This window comes from Lampetra fluviatilis, chromosome 73 (genome assembly GCF_964198595.1).
Source record: "Lampetra fluviatilis chromosome 73, kcLamFluv1.1, whole genome shotgun sequence".
NCBI classification, from domain to species: Eukaryota; Metazoa; Chordata; class Hyperoartia; order Petromyzontiformes; family Petromyzontidae; genus Lampetra; species Lampetra fluviatilis.
The window spans coordinates 374,676-393,213 of NC_136347.1; the positions used below are offsets into that span (position 1 = coordinate 374,676).

Below are 18,538 nucleotides of genomic sequence, written 5' to 3' on the forward strand. Positions count from 1 at the left end.
GTTGACACACCGCACCGGGTACTCGTTTGAGGCCGAGTCGACACTGCCGCTCCCCTTCTGTCAACAAACTTGAACTCTGACCCCGCACTCTGACGTCACCGCGCAGCGTGACCTCATCGGCGTCAAACGCCAGGGGGAGGTGTGCCTCGCTAGTGGCGTCATGTCACCTACCCCGACCACCGCTCTCTTGAGCGTGACGTCACCTCCGCTCGGCCGCTGCCGATATCTGTTCCAGTGCCAATCCTTGTTTGGGAAAAGCCACGCCCGGTAACTGGCGGCTCATTAACATAATATATTCGTGAAAGCCGTCGCGAGTTGAGAGCCACTCATTGTGGGAGGGGAGTGTCATCGTACCCCGCAAGTGACGTCATGTCACCTGCTGCCGCGTGACGTCGCGAGGGACCAGGAAGTTGCCGCTTCGCCTGTGCACTGAAATCCGAGGTGAGAAATTCTCATCGCGGTTGTGGTGGCGGTTGTGGTGGTGGTGGTGATTGTGGTGGTGGTTGTGGTGGTGGTTGTGGTGGTGGTTGTGGTTGTGGTGGTTGTGGTGGTGGTGGTTGTGGTGGTGGTGGTTGTGGTTGTTGTTTACCGAGGTAGAGCCTCGCTCTCTCTCTCTCTCGTAGGGATGTCATTTGAGTAGCAGCGAGCATGGAAGCGATGTCCAGGTTGGAACTTTACAACGCGGGGCCTTGCATCCTGCCCTCGGCTGATCGCGTTTGCTTCAATTCTCTCACTTAAGTTGAATTTGTCTTCACCCAGCTCGCCACTTTGTAACTTTGTTTTACTTTAAATATTAACACAGTTTTTATTTTTACCAGGCCAAGCACGCTTGAGCTGCTGTACCGCTCTTGTTTTCAGAAGCGACCTGCCCACAACAACAACAACAAGGTGGGGCTCGTCAACAGCGTGGCGGTGTTCACACTGGACGCGTGGCGGTGTTCACTCTGGACGCGTGGCGGTGTTCACTCTGGACGTGTGGCGGTGTTCACTCTGGACGCGTCGCGGTGTTCACTCTGGACGCGTGGCGGTGTTCACTCTGGACGCGTCGCGGTGTTCACTCTGGACGAGTGGCGGTGTTCACTCACTAGAGAGAGAGGCACGCAGTCTCGGCTGTGTTGGTTGATCCTCAATGAATTACTTGGTGGATTGAGGAAGCATTAATACTGAGCAGGTGAAGGTGGCCAAGCGTGGGCCTGGATTCACCACCACCTGTGAACCATGTCACTGAAAAACCCTGAAAATGTTATTCTTGTAAGAAAGAAAAAAGCTGAAAGAAATCAATTTAACTAAATCGGATGTTTTTCACTAACCCACTTCTACGTAATGTCGATTTTGGCAACTCGGGAAGGGAATGACGTGGCAAGCTGAAAATAGTCGCGTTCACATAGAAATTCCAGACAACATAAGCTGTGCAAATTTCATGACGCCAGAGCTCAGCGTTGGGAGAGGTTTTGCTGCTTCACACAAACAAACAGATGTAATTTCTGCTTTATACTTAAGATAGCAGTTGTACCCGTTCTTCACACGGATATGTATTGAAACTCCGAGAAGCCAATGGCTTCATCGGCCAGGAGCGAAGCGCCACCTAAAATCTCCCTAGAAGTATGGCGCACGAAGAGCCATATGGTAGGGGTAAGCGTTGCAGAGCGCTTAACTCAGGTGTGTTGCGGGTTGACGCCACACACTCCATGGTCATTTCTCCCCCCCTCCCAAAATACAAAAGTCTATTCGTATAGTTATTACATTGTGTACAGTATGGAACCTACCCACATGCCAAATTTCAAGTGTGTTGCATGTTGGGAAGTATGCTTAACATTTAGAACAGACACACACATATCTACACATTTCCCTTTTATATATAGACTAGCTTTACTACCCGGTTTCGCCCGGGACTTGGATTCTTGTCTTGGATTAAAATACGGCCTACGCGGAGTGTTTGGGGGGGGGGGTGACGTCAGCAAGCACACTGTGTAACGCTGCCGCATGCGGGTGTGACATCACAGATGTGATCACAGATGTGATGTCACCGCTCACTTGCATGCAAAATATATGCAATATTGCGCCCCTGCCCCCTCCCCAAAATACAAAAGTCTATTTTTATACTTTTCGCGTTGTGTACAGTCTGGAAGCTACCCACATGCCAAATTTCAAGTTTGTTGCATGTTGGGAAGTATGCTTAACATTTCTAACAGACATTCACAAATTTCCCTTTTTTATATACATATGTAGTGGTGATACGCGCTGACAGTAGGGATCGTGTGGCAGCGCGTGTTGATTGGCTGTGTGTCGGTGACGCGCGCTGACGGTGAGGGATCATAGGGCAGCGCGGGGTCATGGGTTATGTGGTGGTGATTGGCTGTGTGTTGGTGACGCGCGCTGACAGGGAGTGATCGTGTGGCAGCGCGGGGCGAGTGGTTGTGTGGTGGTAACACACGCTGGGAAAATGGATCGTAGGGCAGCGCGTCGTGATTGGTCGACTAGTGGGTGCTCACATCGCGGTCCGCATAGACTCCGTCTCCTCGGGAGCGGAGGGCTATATAAGGCGGTGCGCGCGGGCGCTCGGGGAGTGGGTGACCAGTGAAGACAGAAGACGGAGAAGGAAGAGGTAGGGCCCTGAGACCCCTAGTCCCGCTGTCCTTGTAAGGGCCGGGACCCTGTGTGGCTCAGAGGCGGGACCTTGGGACCCGGGGCCGGACGTCCGTGTGAGGACCGGGCCACGGGACCCAGTGGTCGTGACCCATACCCAAGCTGGGGTGGGTCTGTAGGTTCCCCTGGAAGCTACGGGGCTGGAGAGCCCGTGTGTGTGTAGCCGGGTGGAACGCGTAGCGTGAGCTGTAGTGTCCACACGTGTTATTGTGGCTAAGGAAGAGCTGTAGTGTCCACACGTGTTATTGTGGCTAAGGAAGAGCTGTAGTTGTCCACACGTGTCATTGTGCCCAAGAGAAGAGTTAATAAAGTGTGTTACCGGTCAAGTGGTCTCCCGCTGTAATCTACAATACTACAACTGGCGTCAGGAGTGAAACAGTCTTCCTGCCATGGATACCAGGAAGACTCATCGGACTCACGAGCGTGACTGGGAGGAAAACCACGACGACTCGGGCCAGCAGGCATCAGGGGGAGAAGAGGAGGACATGCCGGCGCCACAGGGGACCCCTCATGGGCGCCCAACGAGCGGCTGGGGGCTGATGCAGGACTCCGCGACGCGCACTCCCGCCTGGCAGAGCTACTACTCGCCGCGGCGTCCATCCTAGCGGAGATCACCATGGCTGGAGGAGCGAGAACGCCGACGGACCTTGAAAGGGCTCGCATTGCTGATTCCCGCCAAAATGACTTTGAAATTCCCGCCATTTCTGCTGAGCGGCCATCTTTTGGCGGGAACTGCGGGCAACACGTGGCGGGGGTCCTCCAATTTCTGCCGCTCACGTCATCATCGCGCGCTACGGGCCGCCATCAGCCACCCGCCACAGGGGCCGCCATTTTGCATGTCGACGGGGTGGCGCGGGAGAGTCACGAGGCGGAGGACGACATTATTTTCCAGCAGCGTCTTCCCGCGTTGACAGCCTTCAAAGCGGAAGGGGGTGACTGGGGCGCATTCCAGCGAAGATTTCTCGCCCATCAAGAGATGTCGGCCTGGTACGACGCTACGGCGCTGCGGGCTCTGCCTGCCATGTTGGACGACGATGCGCTCGTGGCCTTCGGGTCCGCACCGAGATCGGCCCGCTCCACGCTCAAGGCTGCGCTGGGCCTCATGGCCAAGGTGTACGGCCCACCATCGGCCTGCCGCCACCAATTTTACGAACGACGGAAGGCGGACACGGAGACCGCACTCGCCTACCGCACGGCGTTGTTGGCCCTTGCGGACGCCGCGTTCCCTCGTATGGACGAGGAGGGGCAGGACGCTATGGTTTTGGAACAGCTGCTGAAGTTGGCGCACGACCTGGGGGTCCCCATCAACACAGCCGACGAAGTCGACATATGTTCGTTGCGTGTTGCAACGAGTATCCAGGGGCACGAGGTCCTGAAACGGAAACAGGTGGTCGTCTGCACTGCTGCCGGGGTCTCAGCTCCGGCCACGGTGGTCACCGAGCCCCAGGTCATTCACCCACGGGAGGAGGCGTTCACTGCAGCACGACCGGGGGATTGGAGGTCGGGGGGTCATTCGCCTCTGCGATCGGCCTGCAAGCTGGAGCAACCGAGACCTCCGACGTCTCTCATCACTTGCTACAACTGCGGCCTTCGGGGCCACGTGGCGTCCGGGTGCCGCGCTCCACGTCAGCGTGCCACGGGATCTCGGCTGGACGACGACCAAGGCCCCAAGTCGTCCCAACTACCCCCGGCAAGTCGCGGCACTTCACATGCTCGGCCTACATACACGACACACATGGGCCGTCGCTTTGCGGCGGAGGATATGCGATTGGGGGTCGGGGATTCGGTTCGGAGAGGGGGGTTCGTACGGGGCCGGGGGGACATTAAATGGTCCGAGTTGGGCCACAGAATAGTGGCTGCATCGGCGGGTTCCTCGGTCGTTACGGGATTCATAGACGGGGTCGAGGTCAGGGTGTTGGTGGACACAGGAGCGTCGGCGACTATAATTTCCGACCTCATTTATAACATTCTCCCCGTCCAATGTCTACCTCTGCTTCCGGTGGACGTGCCATTTTACGCTGCAAATGGGGGCTCATTGGGTATTATCGGTCAAATTCGGGCGACCATTTGCATAGGGGATATTAAATTGGCGGGACCTGTTTTCATCTCCTCTTCCCTAGCGGTTCCTTGTCTGTTGGGCACAGATTTTTTGGCTAAGATGCCCATTAAAATTCTCGTGGATCAACGTTGTATTGAGCTGCCATCGGGTCGCCGTATTTCATTTTTGTCTAATCCTACTGAAATACGGACGGCGTGCGCAACGATCCAAGCGCTAGCGACACAGACGGTGCACGTGCCCCCGGGTTCGCAAATGTTGATACCCCTCCGGTTGCGGAAGCCATTGGGTGCAGAGACTACGGGACAAGGCGTGCTTTTGGGTCCATAGAATAGAGCTGTCGGCGGTCTGGATTTGGCGGTGGCTCAAACGTTGGTTCGGGCTGACGAGGACCCGTTCGTTATGGTTTTAAACGCTGGTTCGCGGCCGGCCGTTATTCCGCAGGGCACTGTGCTTGCTCATGCGTCACGGGTCCCTGCGGAAGAGCGCCTTATTGCACATGTTGATCCCGTCCCGGCGCAGAAAATTCTACTGGGTGATGACCTTGGATGGGTCGATTCGCTGTGTGCGAACTCCACTGATTTGTCAAGGGTGCAATTTGGTGCGCTGCGTGCTCTGCTCATCAAATTCTCCGATGTGTTCAGCAAGCACAAATATGATATTGGGTGCACGGACCTGTTACGCCACCACATTGACACAGGTGACGCGGCACCAGTCTGGCAGAATCCCTTCCGGCTGAGTCCTGCCGAGAAGGAACACGTTCAATCGGCCGTCAATGACATGCTGACGGCCGACATCATTTCGCCCTCATCCAGTCCGTGGGGAGCACCTATCGTGCTGGTTAAGAAGCAAGACGGCTCCTTGCGTTTTTGTGTAGATTTCCGTCGCCTTAATAAAATCTCTGTGGCTGACGCATATCCGCTCCCTAGGATGGATGAGTCCCTGGACGCATTGTCCGGGGCGCGGTATTTTTCTACGCTTGACTTACTGTCGGGATTCTGGCAGTTGCCACTCGACGATGAGTCTAAACCTAAGACCGCATTCCGGACCCCAGGGGGCCTGTTCCAGTTCAACCGCTTGCCCATGGGGCTCCATTCCGCTCCCGCGACGTTTCAGCGCCTCATGGAATTGGTTTTGTCGGGTCTGCAATGGGATACTTGCTTAATTTACCTCGACGATGTAATTGTTTCAGTAAAACTTTTGAGGAACACCTCCAGCGATTGAGAGGGGTGTTCTTGCGGATGCGATCGGCTAAGTTGAAGTTTAAACCGGCGAAATGCCACCTTTTGCGGAAATCCGTAAGGTACTTGGGCCACATTGTCGATTCTTCAGGGATCTCCACCGATCCTGCGAAGACGAACTGTGTCAGTTCATGGCCAACGCCCACGTCGGTTTCTGAGGTCCGCAGCTTCATTGGTTTTGCTTCCTACTACCGCCGATTCGTTGAGCATTTCGCCACCATTGCCAAACCCTTGCACGCTCTAACAGCCAAAGGAGTCAGGTTTCGATGGGGGCCAGAGGAGGAGGCCACGTTCTGCTCTCTCCGGGACGCCTTGGTGGGTGCCCCGCCCTTACGTTACCCTGACTTTACGAGTCCCTTCTTGCTGGATACTGATGCTAGTAACACGGGCATTGGGGGGGTGCTTTCACAGGTCGTTGGGGGAGTTGAACGGGTGGTCGCTTATGGTAGCAGGGTTTTGTCGCCTGCGGAACAGCGCTACTGCGTCATCCGTCGCGAGTTGCTGGCTATTGTCTTTTTTGTACAGCAATTTAGACCTTATCTCTATGGCCGTCATTTTACGGTCCGGACGGACCACGCGGCGCTTCAGTATTCATTGAGGGTCGCCCAACCCTCAGGCCAATTGTCACGGTGGTTGGAAGTCCTCCAGAACTATCAATTTACGACCACTTACCGTAAGGGGTTGCGCCACATCAACGCAGATGCCCTGTCGCGGTTGTCGCCTCGTCCCGAATGTGCGTGCTTGATGGGGTCGGCGCGCTGTAAACCGCCGGGTGCTGTACCTGAGAGTGAGTTGGTCGCGGCCGCGAATGTGCCGATGGTTGACGTTCCCGCCTACCCCTGCGGGCGGGGACTCGCTGCTCTCACTGTCTCTCGTTGAGTGGGGCCGACTCCAGATGGCTGACAGCTCCCTGCTCGCGTTGCGTCGCAGGGCGGGGGGTCCCGAGGAGGGTCGAAAGCAAGCTGGCTCCTGGCTGCTCAAGCAGGGCCTGCTAATGAGATGTCGTGCCTTCCGCTATGCGGGGCAAAGTCGTTCTGGCCGCACACGAGCGCCTCTTGCATTTGGGTGTAAACAAAACGCTCGCTCTGCTCCAGCGTGACTATTATTGGCCGGGGATGGGGAGCGATGTGGTCAATATACTGAAGGGGTGTGTGGATTGCGCCAAACGGAAACCACCGCCCGTTGCGCCGAATCCACCGCTGCAGTCCATTCAGGTCTCCGCACTAACGAGCTCGTTGCGCTGGATATTTTGGGGCCTTTTCCTGTCACGCCTAGGGGTAACAAGTACCTGTTGGTTGGTGTGGAATACTTTACCCGATGGCCTATGGCATGGCCACTCGCCAACCAGTCGGCGGCGGCCGTAGCAGACGCCTTTGTCCAAGGCTACGTCTTGGACAAGGGGGCTCCCGAACGCTTGCTGACCGACCAGGGAAAGAATTTTTCGAGCAAATTGCTGCAGGAGGTGTGCGACCTGTTGGGAACAAAAAAGGTGCGTACCTCCCCGTACCACCCACAGACTGACGGGATGGTGGAGCGGCTCCACAGAACGTTAACTTCCATGTTGTGCCAGCAGGTGTGCGAGGCACAGGTTGACTGGGACTTGCAGGTCCCGGGGGTCCTCGCCGCGTACAGAATGGCCCCCCATGCAGCAACGGGATTTTCCCCATTTTATCTGATGTACGGTCGGGAGGCCGATCCGCCCATGGAGACTCAGCTGGGACTTTCCGTGCCAAGTTGGCCGACCATATTAAATTTAACATTGCAAAACTGGCCGAGGCACGGGAGGCCGCACGGCTTAATTCGAGGTCTCGCCAAATCGCCAACGAGCGCTTCCGTGCACGGAGGGTGTCCGTGCACGATTGGAAACCGGGCAATAGGGCCTGGCTGCATTGCCCTCATGCACCTTTGGCTACGTCGCCTAAATTATTGAGGCCATGGCGGGGACCCGTGGAGGTCGTGCGGGTTGCACGCCCCCAGTGTGTGCAGATAAAATGGGGAAAGCGGCGTTGGTACGTTCACCCCTCCCGGCTGAAACCGTTCTCGCCACCATATGGCCTTCCTTTGTGTCGGGAGGACCGAGCATGTGATGTGACCGACGACCCGGGGAGGGAAATGTCTCCGCCTGATCCTCGCATGTTTTCGCCTGATCCGCTCCCAGGTGTCTCGGAACTGACGGCTGCCGACGACCGGCGACCGGATCCCCGCGGCACGGACGGTTCTTCCAGGCCCGATCCGTGCCTTCCTGGGCTGCCGGAGCCACCGGACGGTCGACAGCGTCCTGTCCCATACGACGGACCGGCCAGGCGGACTCGCGCTAGATCGCGCAACTTTTCCTGACCCAATAAATGAGGTGGAGGTGCGGGACGAGTCGCCCGGATCGTCTCGTTACGGCATTCCCCGTCCGTTCGACCGCTCTATCGTTCCGTTCGAGGAGCAAGCGGGAGGGGGATCGGGAGTCGAGGAGACACTGGACTCGTCGGTCTTTTCGAAATAACTTTTATTCGGTTACTCGTCGGTTTGTACATAGTTCGTTCTTGTTACTAGTTAACGTTCAGGTGTTGTGTTGTGTTGCTGTGTTGCATTGTGGTTAATGTTACGGGGCACACTTCGTGAGTGGGGTTTTTTTTTTTTTGGTTTTTGGCAGCCGGGCCGGCTGCGAGCTATGTGGGAGGGGGTGATGTAGTGGTGATACGCGCTGACAGTAAGGATCGTGTGGCAGCGCGTGGTGATTGGCTGTGTGTCGGTGACGCGCGCTGACAGGGAGTGATCGTGTGGCAGCGCGGGGCGAGTGGTTGTGTGGTGGTAACACACGCTGGGAAAATGGATCGTAGGGCAGCGCGTCGTGATTGGTCGACTAGTGGGTGCTCACATCGCGGTCCCCATAGACTCCGTCTCCTCGGGAGCGGAGGGCTATATAAGGCGGTGCGCGCGGGTGCTCGGGGAGTGGGTGACCAGTGAAGACAGAAGACGGAGAAGGAAGAGGTAGGGCCCTGAGACCCCTAGTCCCGCTGTCCTTGTAAGGGCCGGGACCCTGTGTGGCTCAGAGGCGGGACCTTGGGACCCGGGGCCGGACGTCCGTGTGAGGACCGGGCCACGGGACCCAGTGATCGTGACCCATACCCAAGCTGGGGTGGGTCTGTAGGTTCCCCTGGAAGCTACGGGGCTGGAGAGCCCGTGTGTGTGTAGCCGGGTGGAACGCGTAGCGTGAGCTGTAGTGTCCACACGTGTTATTGTGGCTAAGGAAGAGATGTAGTGTCCACACGTGTTATTGTGGCTAAGGAAGAGCTGTAGTTGTCCACACGTGTCATTGTGCCCAAGAGAAGAGTTAATAAAGTGTGCTACCCGTCAAGTGGTCTCCCGCTGTAATTCACAATACTACACATAGATAAATCAGCATTTTGCGACCCCCACCGCCACCGAGTGGCATGTTATTACGTGCCAGGGACTCTATGAGAGGACAACAGTCCGTGTCCATAATTGGCAATAAGTAACGGCAAAGCAGTTGCAAGCTACTCGCAGAATTGTGCGCAGTGGCGTATACAGTACACGACTTCCCTGAAAGCATCAACACCTTCAGCGAGCGCGATGCCGAGGTTCTTACTTAATAACAACTCCTTACTTACTAACAACTCCTATCATTTTTCATTGCTGGAAGGGTTGCCCCCCCCCACCCGAAAATCCTGGCTCCGCCTCTGAGTGTGGACAGTGTCATGTTTGTATTTGCAGTAAAGTCTATTAACTCTATTGAGCATGGAGGTTTTTCCAAAACAGTTTTTTTTCCCTCTGGAACTCTTTGTAAGAATGGAGTCAGGAAGTTATCACAGCACACGTGCAGCAGCAGAAGTCGAAACTGTTCATCCCAGCATTTAAGGACATCTGTGCCTGGCTTCACACCTCTAAGTTGCAATTGAACATTTCTGCATAACACAAATAGTATTATTTTCAACACCCTTTTCTATGTCAGCTGAATTTAGCTTTTATAAAATATCCTTTTCAAGCCAGACAGCCGCAATTGTGTTAACATTCATTTTGAAAATATGAGGGCTTCCAGGCATGTTTATGACCATTTGCCCTCTCATTGTGTGCCATAACAGCCCGTGTGATGAATTTAGGACACTTTTTCACTATATCTGAATAAGTAGACGTGTAAGTCATGTGTTACAGTGTATATATGCATTCCTCTGTGCATCGATACTGATGTGTAGATGGTGTGGATATTCTTTTTTTCTGTCTCCAGCTGCTGCTTCCTCTGTCGCTTCCTCTGCAGAATTTGTCTCATGGAGCAAAGGTACTCGGCGCGGCTCGGTGCAAAAAGGCATCAATGCGACCGGTGTGCATACAGCACGGATTATATTGGCAATTTGACACGGCACCAGAGAACTCACACAGGAGAGAAACCCTTTAAGTGCAGTGTGTGTGGGAAGGTGTTTTCACATTCATTTACTCTTGTAGAACACCAGAGAACTCACACGGGAGAGAAACCCTTCAAGTGCAGTGTGTGTGGGACGGCGTTTGCACAGTCATCTACTTTTGTAGCACACCAGAGAATTCACATGGGAGAGAAACCCTTCAAGTGCAGTGTGTGTGAGAAGACATTTGCACATTCATCTGAGTTTGTAGCACACCAGAGACCTTACACAGGAGAGAAGCCCTTTAAGTGCAGTGTGTGTGGGAAGACGTATGCACATTCATCTTCTCTTGTAATACACCAGAGAACACACACGGGAGAGAAACCCTTCAAGTGCAGTGTGTGTGGGATAGCGTTTGCACGTTCATATACTCTTGCAGAACACCAGAGAACACACACGGGAGAGAAACCCTTCAATTGCAGTGTGTGTGGGAAGGCGTTTGCACTTTCATCTACTCTTGTAGAACACCAGAGAACGCACATGGGAGAGAAACCCTTCAAGTGCAGTGTGTGTGGGACGGCGTTTGCACAGTCATCTACTTTTGTAGCACACCAGAGAACTCACACAGGAGAGAAACCCTTCAAGTGCAGTGTGTGTGAGAAGACATTTGCACATTCGTCTGATTTTGTAGCACACCAGAGAACACACAAGCATCAGAAGATCCATCAGGAGTGGAGTCTGAAATCAGCTTGTGAAAGTCAAAGTGCCGCAATGAGCCCATCCCTCATGAAACAAGAACCGGAAGAAAATACCAGCTTGGACACTGTTAAAGGTATCGAGGTGAAATATGAAGAGGTGAAGGTGAAATGTGAAGAAGTGATGGTGAAGAGCGAAGAAGTGATGGTAAAATGTGAACATGATTCAAATCCAAAATCGGACCTTCACATCGATGGAGGCAACGTGAAGCAGGAGGAGAATTCTGACTGTGAGGCAGAGCGAGGCAACTCCCAGCAGTTTGTGGAAGTGGAGGTGTGGGTGGACTTCCTCCGAGACAATACAAAGTCAAATGGAGACCCGGTAGATGTATAAGCCAGAGACGATGCCGCTCCAATAGACGCACCTTTGTCACAGGCCTTTAATGACAAGAATGTGAAGTTGAACACTCAATTCCTAGGTGCAACCTGCAGGGTAAGAGCGGCCAGTCTTTGTGGACCTTTGGCTTGGGTAGATCTCTAACCAGGAGTGGGAGCCAATAAGCTCCCAAGCATTCACTATGTTATGAATTGCATTTATATGGTGCTTGCTTAATCACCTCGGCAACTCGGAGTTTTGCATCGTATCTCATTTCAAACACTCTAACAGCACCCCCAAGTAGCAGCTGCCCCTGTGTGGCACAAGGTGGTGGCCCTGCACCGGCCTGCATGTGGACAAGAGCCTGTCAGTAGGGGGCGATGGTTGATGTGGCATCTCAGTTGTGGAGTTTGTAGGTAATGTTTGGAATTTGCTACATTTTTACCAAGATACCAGCATGCAATGGCCGACTCGTTTTGAATGGCGCAATAGTATGTTGTACATATGTAATGTAGTAACTCGGCGGGAGACGACTTCACGGGTAACACACTCTTTATTTTATCAAACTCGTTCACAGGTGACTAACACCTACTTTGTATCTCGGGTGACAAACACCCACTTAGTATCTCGGGTGACAAACACCCACTTAGTATCTCGGGTGACAAACACCCACTTAGCTACTCGGCGACTAACGCCCACTGAGCTACTCGGATGACCAACATCCACTTAGTATCTCGGGTGACAAACACCCACTTAGCTACTCGGCGACTAACGCCACTGAGCTACTCGGATGACCAACATCCACTTAGCTACTCGGCGACTAACGCCACTGAGCTACTCGGGACACTCCCTGCCCGGGGTATCCGTCTCGACTGTGGGTCCCCAGCCCGACCCACGGGGGCGTCGGACCCCGGGTCCCACAGCCTCGCCTCCGAGCCACACAGGGCCCCGGTCCCCACAAGGACGGCGGGACTAGGGGTCTCGGGGCACTAGGTCTTCAGCTCCGTCTTCGGGTCTTCAACTGGGTAACTCTCCCCGAGTGCTCTCGCGTGTCCCCCTTTATACCCCACCTGCGGACGTCGCTGCGAGCACCCACTTATTCGACCAATCGCTGGGCGCTGGCTACGATCCTCTTTTCCCACATCTCATCGTGCCTCACCCCCCACGCCGCGCCGCCCCGTCATCTGTCACTCCCGGCGCGCGCGTCCACACCACGCCCACAACGCGTGCCCAACCCCGCACCCCGCGCCGCCCCGTGATCCATCACTGTCACAGTCGGCGCACGTCAATACCACCACTACATCACCCCCTACCACATAGCTCGCAGCCGACCCGGCTGCTATAAAAATATACAAACCGCCCTGTGTGCCCCGTAACACAACACAACAATAAGAACAACAACTAACGTAACAACACAACACGACACGAACACTACCATCCGCAACCATCAACCAATGCCACCGCGACAATAGAACAATATATACAAACCGGCGAGTGACAATAGCAATGTGTATGCAGAAAGGAAAATAAATGGACAAATTTTTTTTTTTTTTTTTTCTTTCGACTCGTGCGGTGTCCCCTTCTTTCCGAGCGTCCCTACAACGGGACAATACCCCGGCAGAGGGGAACACCGGGCGAGCTCGGTGTAGAGAAAAAAACGTCTTCATGAAAATTGTTGAGCCCTAGCCCGAGTCCGCCTTGCCGGTCCGTCGTACGGCACCAGACGCGGTTGAACGTCCGGTGGTGCCGGCGGTTCAGGAAGACATCGGCCAGGCATCGAGGACCCGTGCGTGCCCCGGGGTTCAGGCTCCCGACGGTCAGCAGCCGTCAAGCCCGAGGCACCTGGGGGTGGGTCAGGTGGAGACACGTGAGGATCAGCCTGCGACACCTCCCTCCCCGAGTCGACGGTCACATCACACGCCCGGTCGTCACGGCACAGAACGGGGTCACACGGTGCCGCATAGGGCTTCAGTCGGGAGGGGTGCACATACCAACGGCGTTTCCCCCATTTAATCTGTATACTCTGGGGTCGTGCAACCCGCACAATTTCCACCGGTCCCCTCCAAGGTCTCAACAACTTGGGGGACGTAGCCAACGGTGCATGTGGACAATGCAGCCAGGCCTTATCGGCCGGTTTCCAATCATGCGTATGCACCCTCCGCTCATGCAATCTCTCGTTCGCAATTTGCCGCGACCGCGAATTCAACCTCGCCGCCTCCCGCGCTTCAGTCAATTTGGCGATATTAAATTTGATGTGGTCTGCCAATTTAGATTTTGCACGTGGCTGGGAAATCCCCAGTTGGACGTCCATGGCCGGATCGGCCTCCCGCCCATACATAAGAAAAAATGGGGAAAACCCCGTCGCCGCATGAGGGGCCATTCGATAGGCCGCGAGTACCCCCGGCACCTGTAAGTCCCAATCAACCTGATCGTCGCAGACCTGTTGGCACAACATAGACGTAATCGTCCTGTTCAGACGCTCAACCATCCCGTCAGTCTGCGGGTGGTAGGGGGAAGTACGCACTTTCTTTGTACCCAACAGGTCGCACACCTCGCGCAACAAAACGCTCGAAAAATTCTTTCCTTGATCCGTCAGCAAGCGTTCGGGGGCGCCCTTGTCCAAAACATAACCCTGGACAAAGGCGTCCGCCACCGCCGCAGCCGACTGGTTGGCGAGCGGCCATGCCATAGGCCATCGGGTGAAGTATTCCACGCCAACCAGCAGGAACCTATTTCCCCTTGGTGTAGCCGGAAAGGGCCCCAAGATGTCCAACGCTACCAATTCATTTATACGCGAAACCTGAATGGATTGCAGCGGTGGATTAGCTGCCAATGGTGGCGGTTTCCTTTTGGCGCACCCTACGCATCCCTTAAGAATATTCGCCACGTCGTTACCCATCACCGGCCAATAATAGTCTCGCTGGATTAGGGCGAGCGTTTTGTGAAAACCCAGATGCATGAGCCGTTCATGAGCTGCCAGAACAACCCTACCCCGCATAGCAACAGGCACAACGAGCACGTGACGCCGGGACATGTTGTCCCACTTCATCAAAAGGCCCTGTCTGCACACCCAGGAACTGACCCGCGCCTCCCCTAGCTCGGGAGCGCCAACTTTCCGACGTAGCGTAAGTAGGGAGCTGTCGGACATCTGGAGACGGCCCCACTCAACGAGGGGCAACGACAACAGCGAATCCCTCCCCGTGGGGGCGTCCTCTCCCGGGGTGTCAGAAGCGGCGAGCGCAATTCCCGGGGTGCCGGCGACCGGGGGTTTGCACCGCGCCGATCCCAACAAACATGTGCAGTCCGTGCACGGAGGCAACCGCGACAAGGCGTCCGCATTTGAGTGTCGCAATCCCTTGCGGTAAATCGTCGTGAATTGGTAGTCCTGAAGGACTTCCAACCATCGGGACAATTGGCCCGATGGCTGTGCCACGCGCATAGCGTATTGTAGAGCCGCATGGTCCGTACGGACCGTAAAATGACGGCCGTAAAGATACGGCCTGAATTGCTGTGTAAAAAACACAATCGCTAACAATTCACGACGAGTTACGCAATAGCGTTGTTCGGCGGGGGAAAGAACTCTACTACCGTAGGCGACCACCCGTTCAACCCCCCCGACCACCTGTGAGAGCACCCCCCCGATACCCGTGTTGCTGGCGTCTGTGTCAAGCAAAAACGGTTGTGTGAAATCGGGGTAACACAAGGGGGGAGCCTGCACCAAGGCGTCACGAAGGGAGCAGAACGCAGCCTCCTCTTCCGCCCCCCAGTGAAACCTCACACCCTTAGCCGTCAAAGCGTGCAGGGGCCTGGCTATGGTGGCAAATTGCTTGACAAAACGACGGTAATAGGAGGCGAAACCAATGAAACTGCGAACCTCCGTGACCGAGGTTGGCGTTGGCCATGAGCTGACGCAATGCGTCTTAGCAGGGTCCGTCGAGATCCCTGAACGACTCACGATATGGCCCAAATACCTGACCGATTCCCGAAGCAGAAAACATTTAGCCGGTTTAAATTTAAGCTTAGCGGAACGCATCCTGAGGAACACCGCTCTCAGTCGCTGGAGGTGCTCCTCGAAAGTCCGACTAAAGACGATGATATCGTCGAGATAAATCAAACAGGTATCCCATTGGAGGCCCGACAAAACCAATTCCATGAGTCTCTGGAACGTGGCGGGAGCGGAATGTAAGCCCATGGGCAAACGGTTGAATTCAAATAGGCCACCAGGTGTCCGGAAAGCAGTTTTAGGTTTAGACTCGTTATCGAGTGGCAATTGCCAAAATCCAGAAAGCAGATCGAGTGTGGAAAAAAACTGTGCTCCCGCCAAGGCATCCAGCGACTCATCCATCCTGGGGAGCGGATACGCATCCGCCATCGAGATTTTGTTTAAGCGGCGGAAATCGACACAAAACCGCAAGGACCCGTCCTGTTTCTTTACTAGAACAATAGGAGCACCCCACGGACTAGAAGAGGGCGAAATGATATCGGCCGCCAACATATCATTAACCGCCGATTGCACATGTTCCTTCTCGGCTGGGCTGAGCCGGAAGGGATTCTGACGAATAGGGGCCGCGTCCCCTGTAGCTATGTGGTGGCGCAACAGGTCAGTGCAGCCGATATCGTACTTATGTTTGCTGAACACATCAGCAAACTCGAGTAGCAAACCCCTCAATGCTCCCAATTGCACCTCGGACAAGTTAGCAGAACCGGCACACAACGAGTCCAACCACTCAGTCCCCTCATCACTTGGAGGATGCGACTTGACAGTGAAATCTGCTTGAGCCACGAGCCGTTCCTCAACGGGTAGCGGCGCGGCGTGAGCCAGCACCGTTCCCTGCGCAATTACGGCCGGCCGCGACCCCGTATTCAGGACCATTACGAACGGCTCACTGTCCCCTCTCACCATGGTTTGAGCAACCGCTAAGTCGAGGCCCCTTCTGGCCCTGTTAGACGGCCCCAACAGCACCCCCTGTGCCTCCGCACCCACCTCGAGTGGCTTCCTGAACCGAAGGGGTACTAACATTTGCGATCCCGGGGGCACCCGTACAGTGTGAGTTGCCAGCGCCTGCACCGTCGCACAAACCGTGCGCATTTTTGTAGGGCCCGTCAAGAACGCAACCCGCCGACCTGACGGAAGCTCTATGCAGGCCTGATCTACAAGAATTTTGATGGGCATTTTGGACAAAAAGTCCGTACCTAGCAAACAGGGAACGGCCAGCGATGATGATACAAAAATAGGGCCCGCCAATTTGATGTCACCAATGCAAATAGTCGCCCGAATCTGGCCGATGATCCCCAGGGATCCCCCATTCGCCGCATAAAATGGCACGTCTACTGGCAGAAGGGGTCTACTTTGGACGGGAAGAATGTTATAAATAAGGTCCGAGATGATGGTGGCCGACGCACCCGTGTCAACAAGCACCCGGACCTCAACCCCGTCAATGAACCCCGTTACCACGGACGACCCGGCCGACGCAGCCACGATCCTGTGGGCCAATTCGGACCACTCGACTGCTTGCGGGCCGCGTACGGACCCCCCTCGCCGAAATGAACCCCCGGCACCCAGCCGCGAACCCCCCACCGCCAAGCGGCGACCCGAATGTGCCGTGTTTGTGGACCGAACGTGTGAGGTGCCGCGACTTGCCGGGTTTTGTTGGGATGACTTGTGGCCCCGGTCGTCGTCCCGACGTGGTCCTGTGGCGCGCTGACGCGGGGCCCGGCACCCGGCTGCGACGTGACCCCGAAGGCCGCAGTTGTAGCAGACGACGGACGTCGTAGGTTTCGGTTGCTCCAGCTTGCGGGGTGAACGTGTGGGCGAACGACCTCCCGTTCTCCACTCCCCCGGACGCGATGCAGCGAAGGCCTGCTCCTGATCCGCAGCTGGCTGAGGTTCGGCGATCGTGGCGGCCAGTGCCGCGTTCCCCGCCCATTTGCAGACGACCCCCGGCTTGCGTTTGAGGACCTCGTACGCGTGAATGCTCGTGGCGATCGCCAGGGAGCAGATATCCATCTCGTCCGCCACATTGATGGGGACCCCCAACTCGTGGGCCAACGCCAGCAGCTGCTCCGTCACCATGGCGTCCTTCCCCTCCTTATCCATGCGGGGAAAAGCTGCGTCCGCCAAGGCGAGTAGTGCCGTGCGATAGGCGAGCGTCGTTTCTCCAGCCACCTTCCGCCGATCGTAGAACTGGTGGCGACACGTGGAGGGCGGCCCGAACACCTTCGCCATCAGGTGTAGTGCGGCCTGGAGCGTAGAGCGGGACGACCTTGCAGCAGATGTGAAGGCTGCAAGCGCGTCGTCGTCAAGCATCGCTGGCAACGCACGCAGGGCAGTGGTGTCGGACCACCCCGACATCTCCTGATGAGCGAGGAACCTTCGTTGGAAGGCTCCCCAGTCGCCCCCATCCGCCTTGAACGCCGACAGCGCGGGCAATCTTTGCTGGAGGACCCGATCGTCGTCGACGTCGGAGAGATTTTCCCGCGCTCCGCTGTAGTTGTGTAAAATGTCGGCTCGGTTGTCAGGCGCAAAATGGAGAGCTCCGGCGCGCGCTGATGACGTGGGCTGCGCTGAGCGGAGGTGTCCGGCCACGTGGCGTCCGTCTTTCCCGCCAATCGGTGGCGGCCCCCCAAAAACGGCGGCAACTTCCAGACTTTTGGCGCGAAGCGCCTTTTGGCGGGATTCCTCCAACGTCGCTTCCTCCACCAACCCCGCAGCCGTTTTTCCGCTCGCCGGAACGGAGATGTCAGCCAAGACAGCGGCGGCGGCGAGTAGCAACTCCGCCAACCGGGAGTGCGCGTCTTGGAGGCTGGTGTCGGAGGCAAGCGGAGCGTCGGCCATCACCGCGAAGTGCTGCATCGGCGGCAACTCCTCGTCCTTTCCTCCCGAGGTTGGTGTCCCCGGTACGCCGTCGTCGTCCCGACCTCGCTCGTGGGTACGGGTAGTCTTCCTCGTGTCCATACTTTTTGAAGACAGGTTTACTTCTGACGCCAGTTGTAATGTAGTAACTCGGCGGGAGACGACTTCACGGGTAACACACTCTTTATTTTATCAAACTCGTTCACAGGTGACTAACACCTACTTTGTATCTCGGGTGACAAACACCCACTTAGTATCTCGGGTGACAAACACCCACTTAGTATCTCGGGTGACAAACACCCACTTAGCTACTCGGCGACTA

At 55.7% G+C, this 18,538-nt stretch overlaps 1 protein-coding gene across 5 annotated transcripts; it reads left to right on the plus strand.

Moving 5' to 3' along the window:
• The first annotated feature begins 355 nt into the window (after positions 1 to 355).
• On the plus strand, positions 356 to 15,115 carry LOC144953284 (uncharacterized). Of its 5 annotated transcripts, XM_078883854.1 has the most exons (4): positions 426 to 441; positions 624 to 665; positions 859 to 888; positions 10,181 to 15,115. In XM_078883854.1, the coding sequence occupies exons 2-4, from the start codon at positions 649 to 651 to the stop codon at positions 11,379 to 11,381; spliced, it is 1,248 nt and encodes a 415-aa protein (XP_078739980.1). In that variant the 5' UTR covers positions 426 to 441; positions 624 to 648; the 3' UTR covers positions 11,382 to 15,115. The 5 variants fall into 5 exon arrangements, 2 of the variants coding, with proteins under 2 accessions (XP_078739981.1, XP_078739980.1); XR_013640784.1 differs by lacking the exon at positions 624 to 665 and having other exon boundaries at positions 356 to 441; positions 819 to 888; positions 10,211 to 10,231; XR_013640785.1 differs by lacking the exons at positions 624 to 665; positions 10,181 to 15,115 and adding an exon at positions 8,102 to 9,337 and having other exon boundaries at positions 356 to 441; positions 819 to 888.
• Positions 15,116 to 18,538: the final 3,423 nt, after the last annotated feature.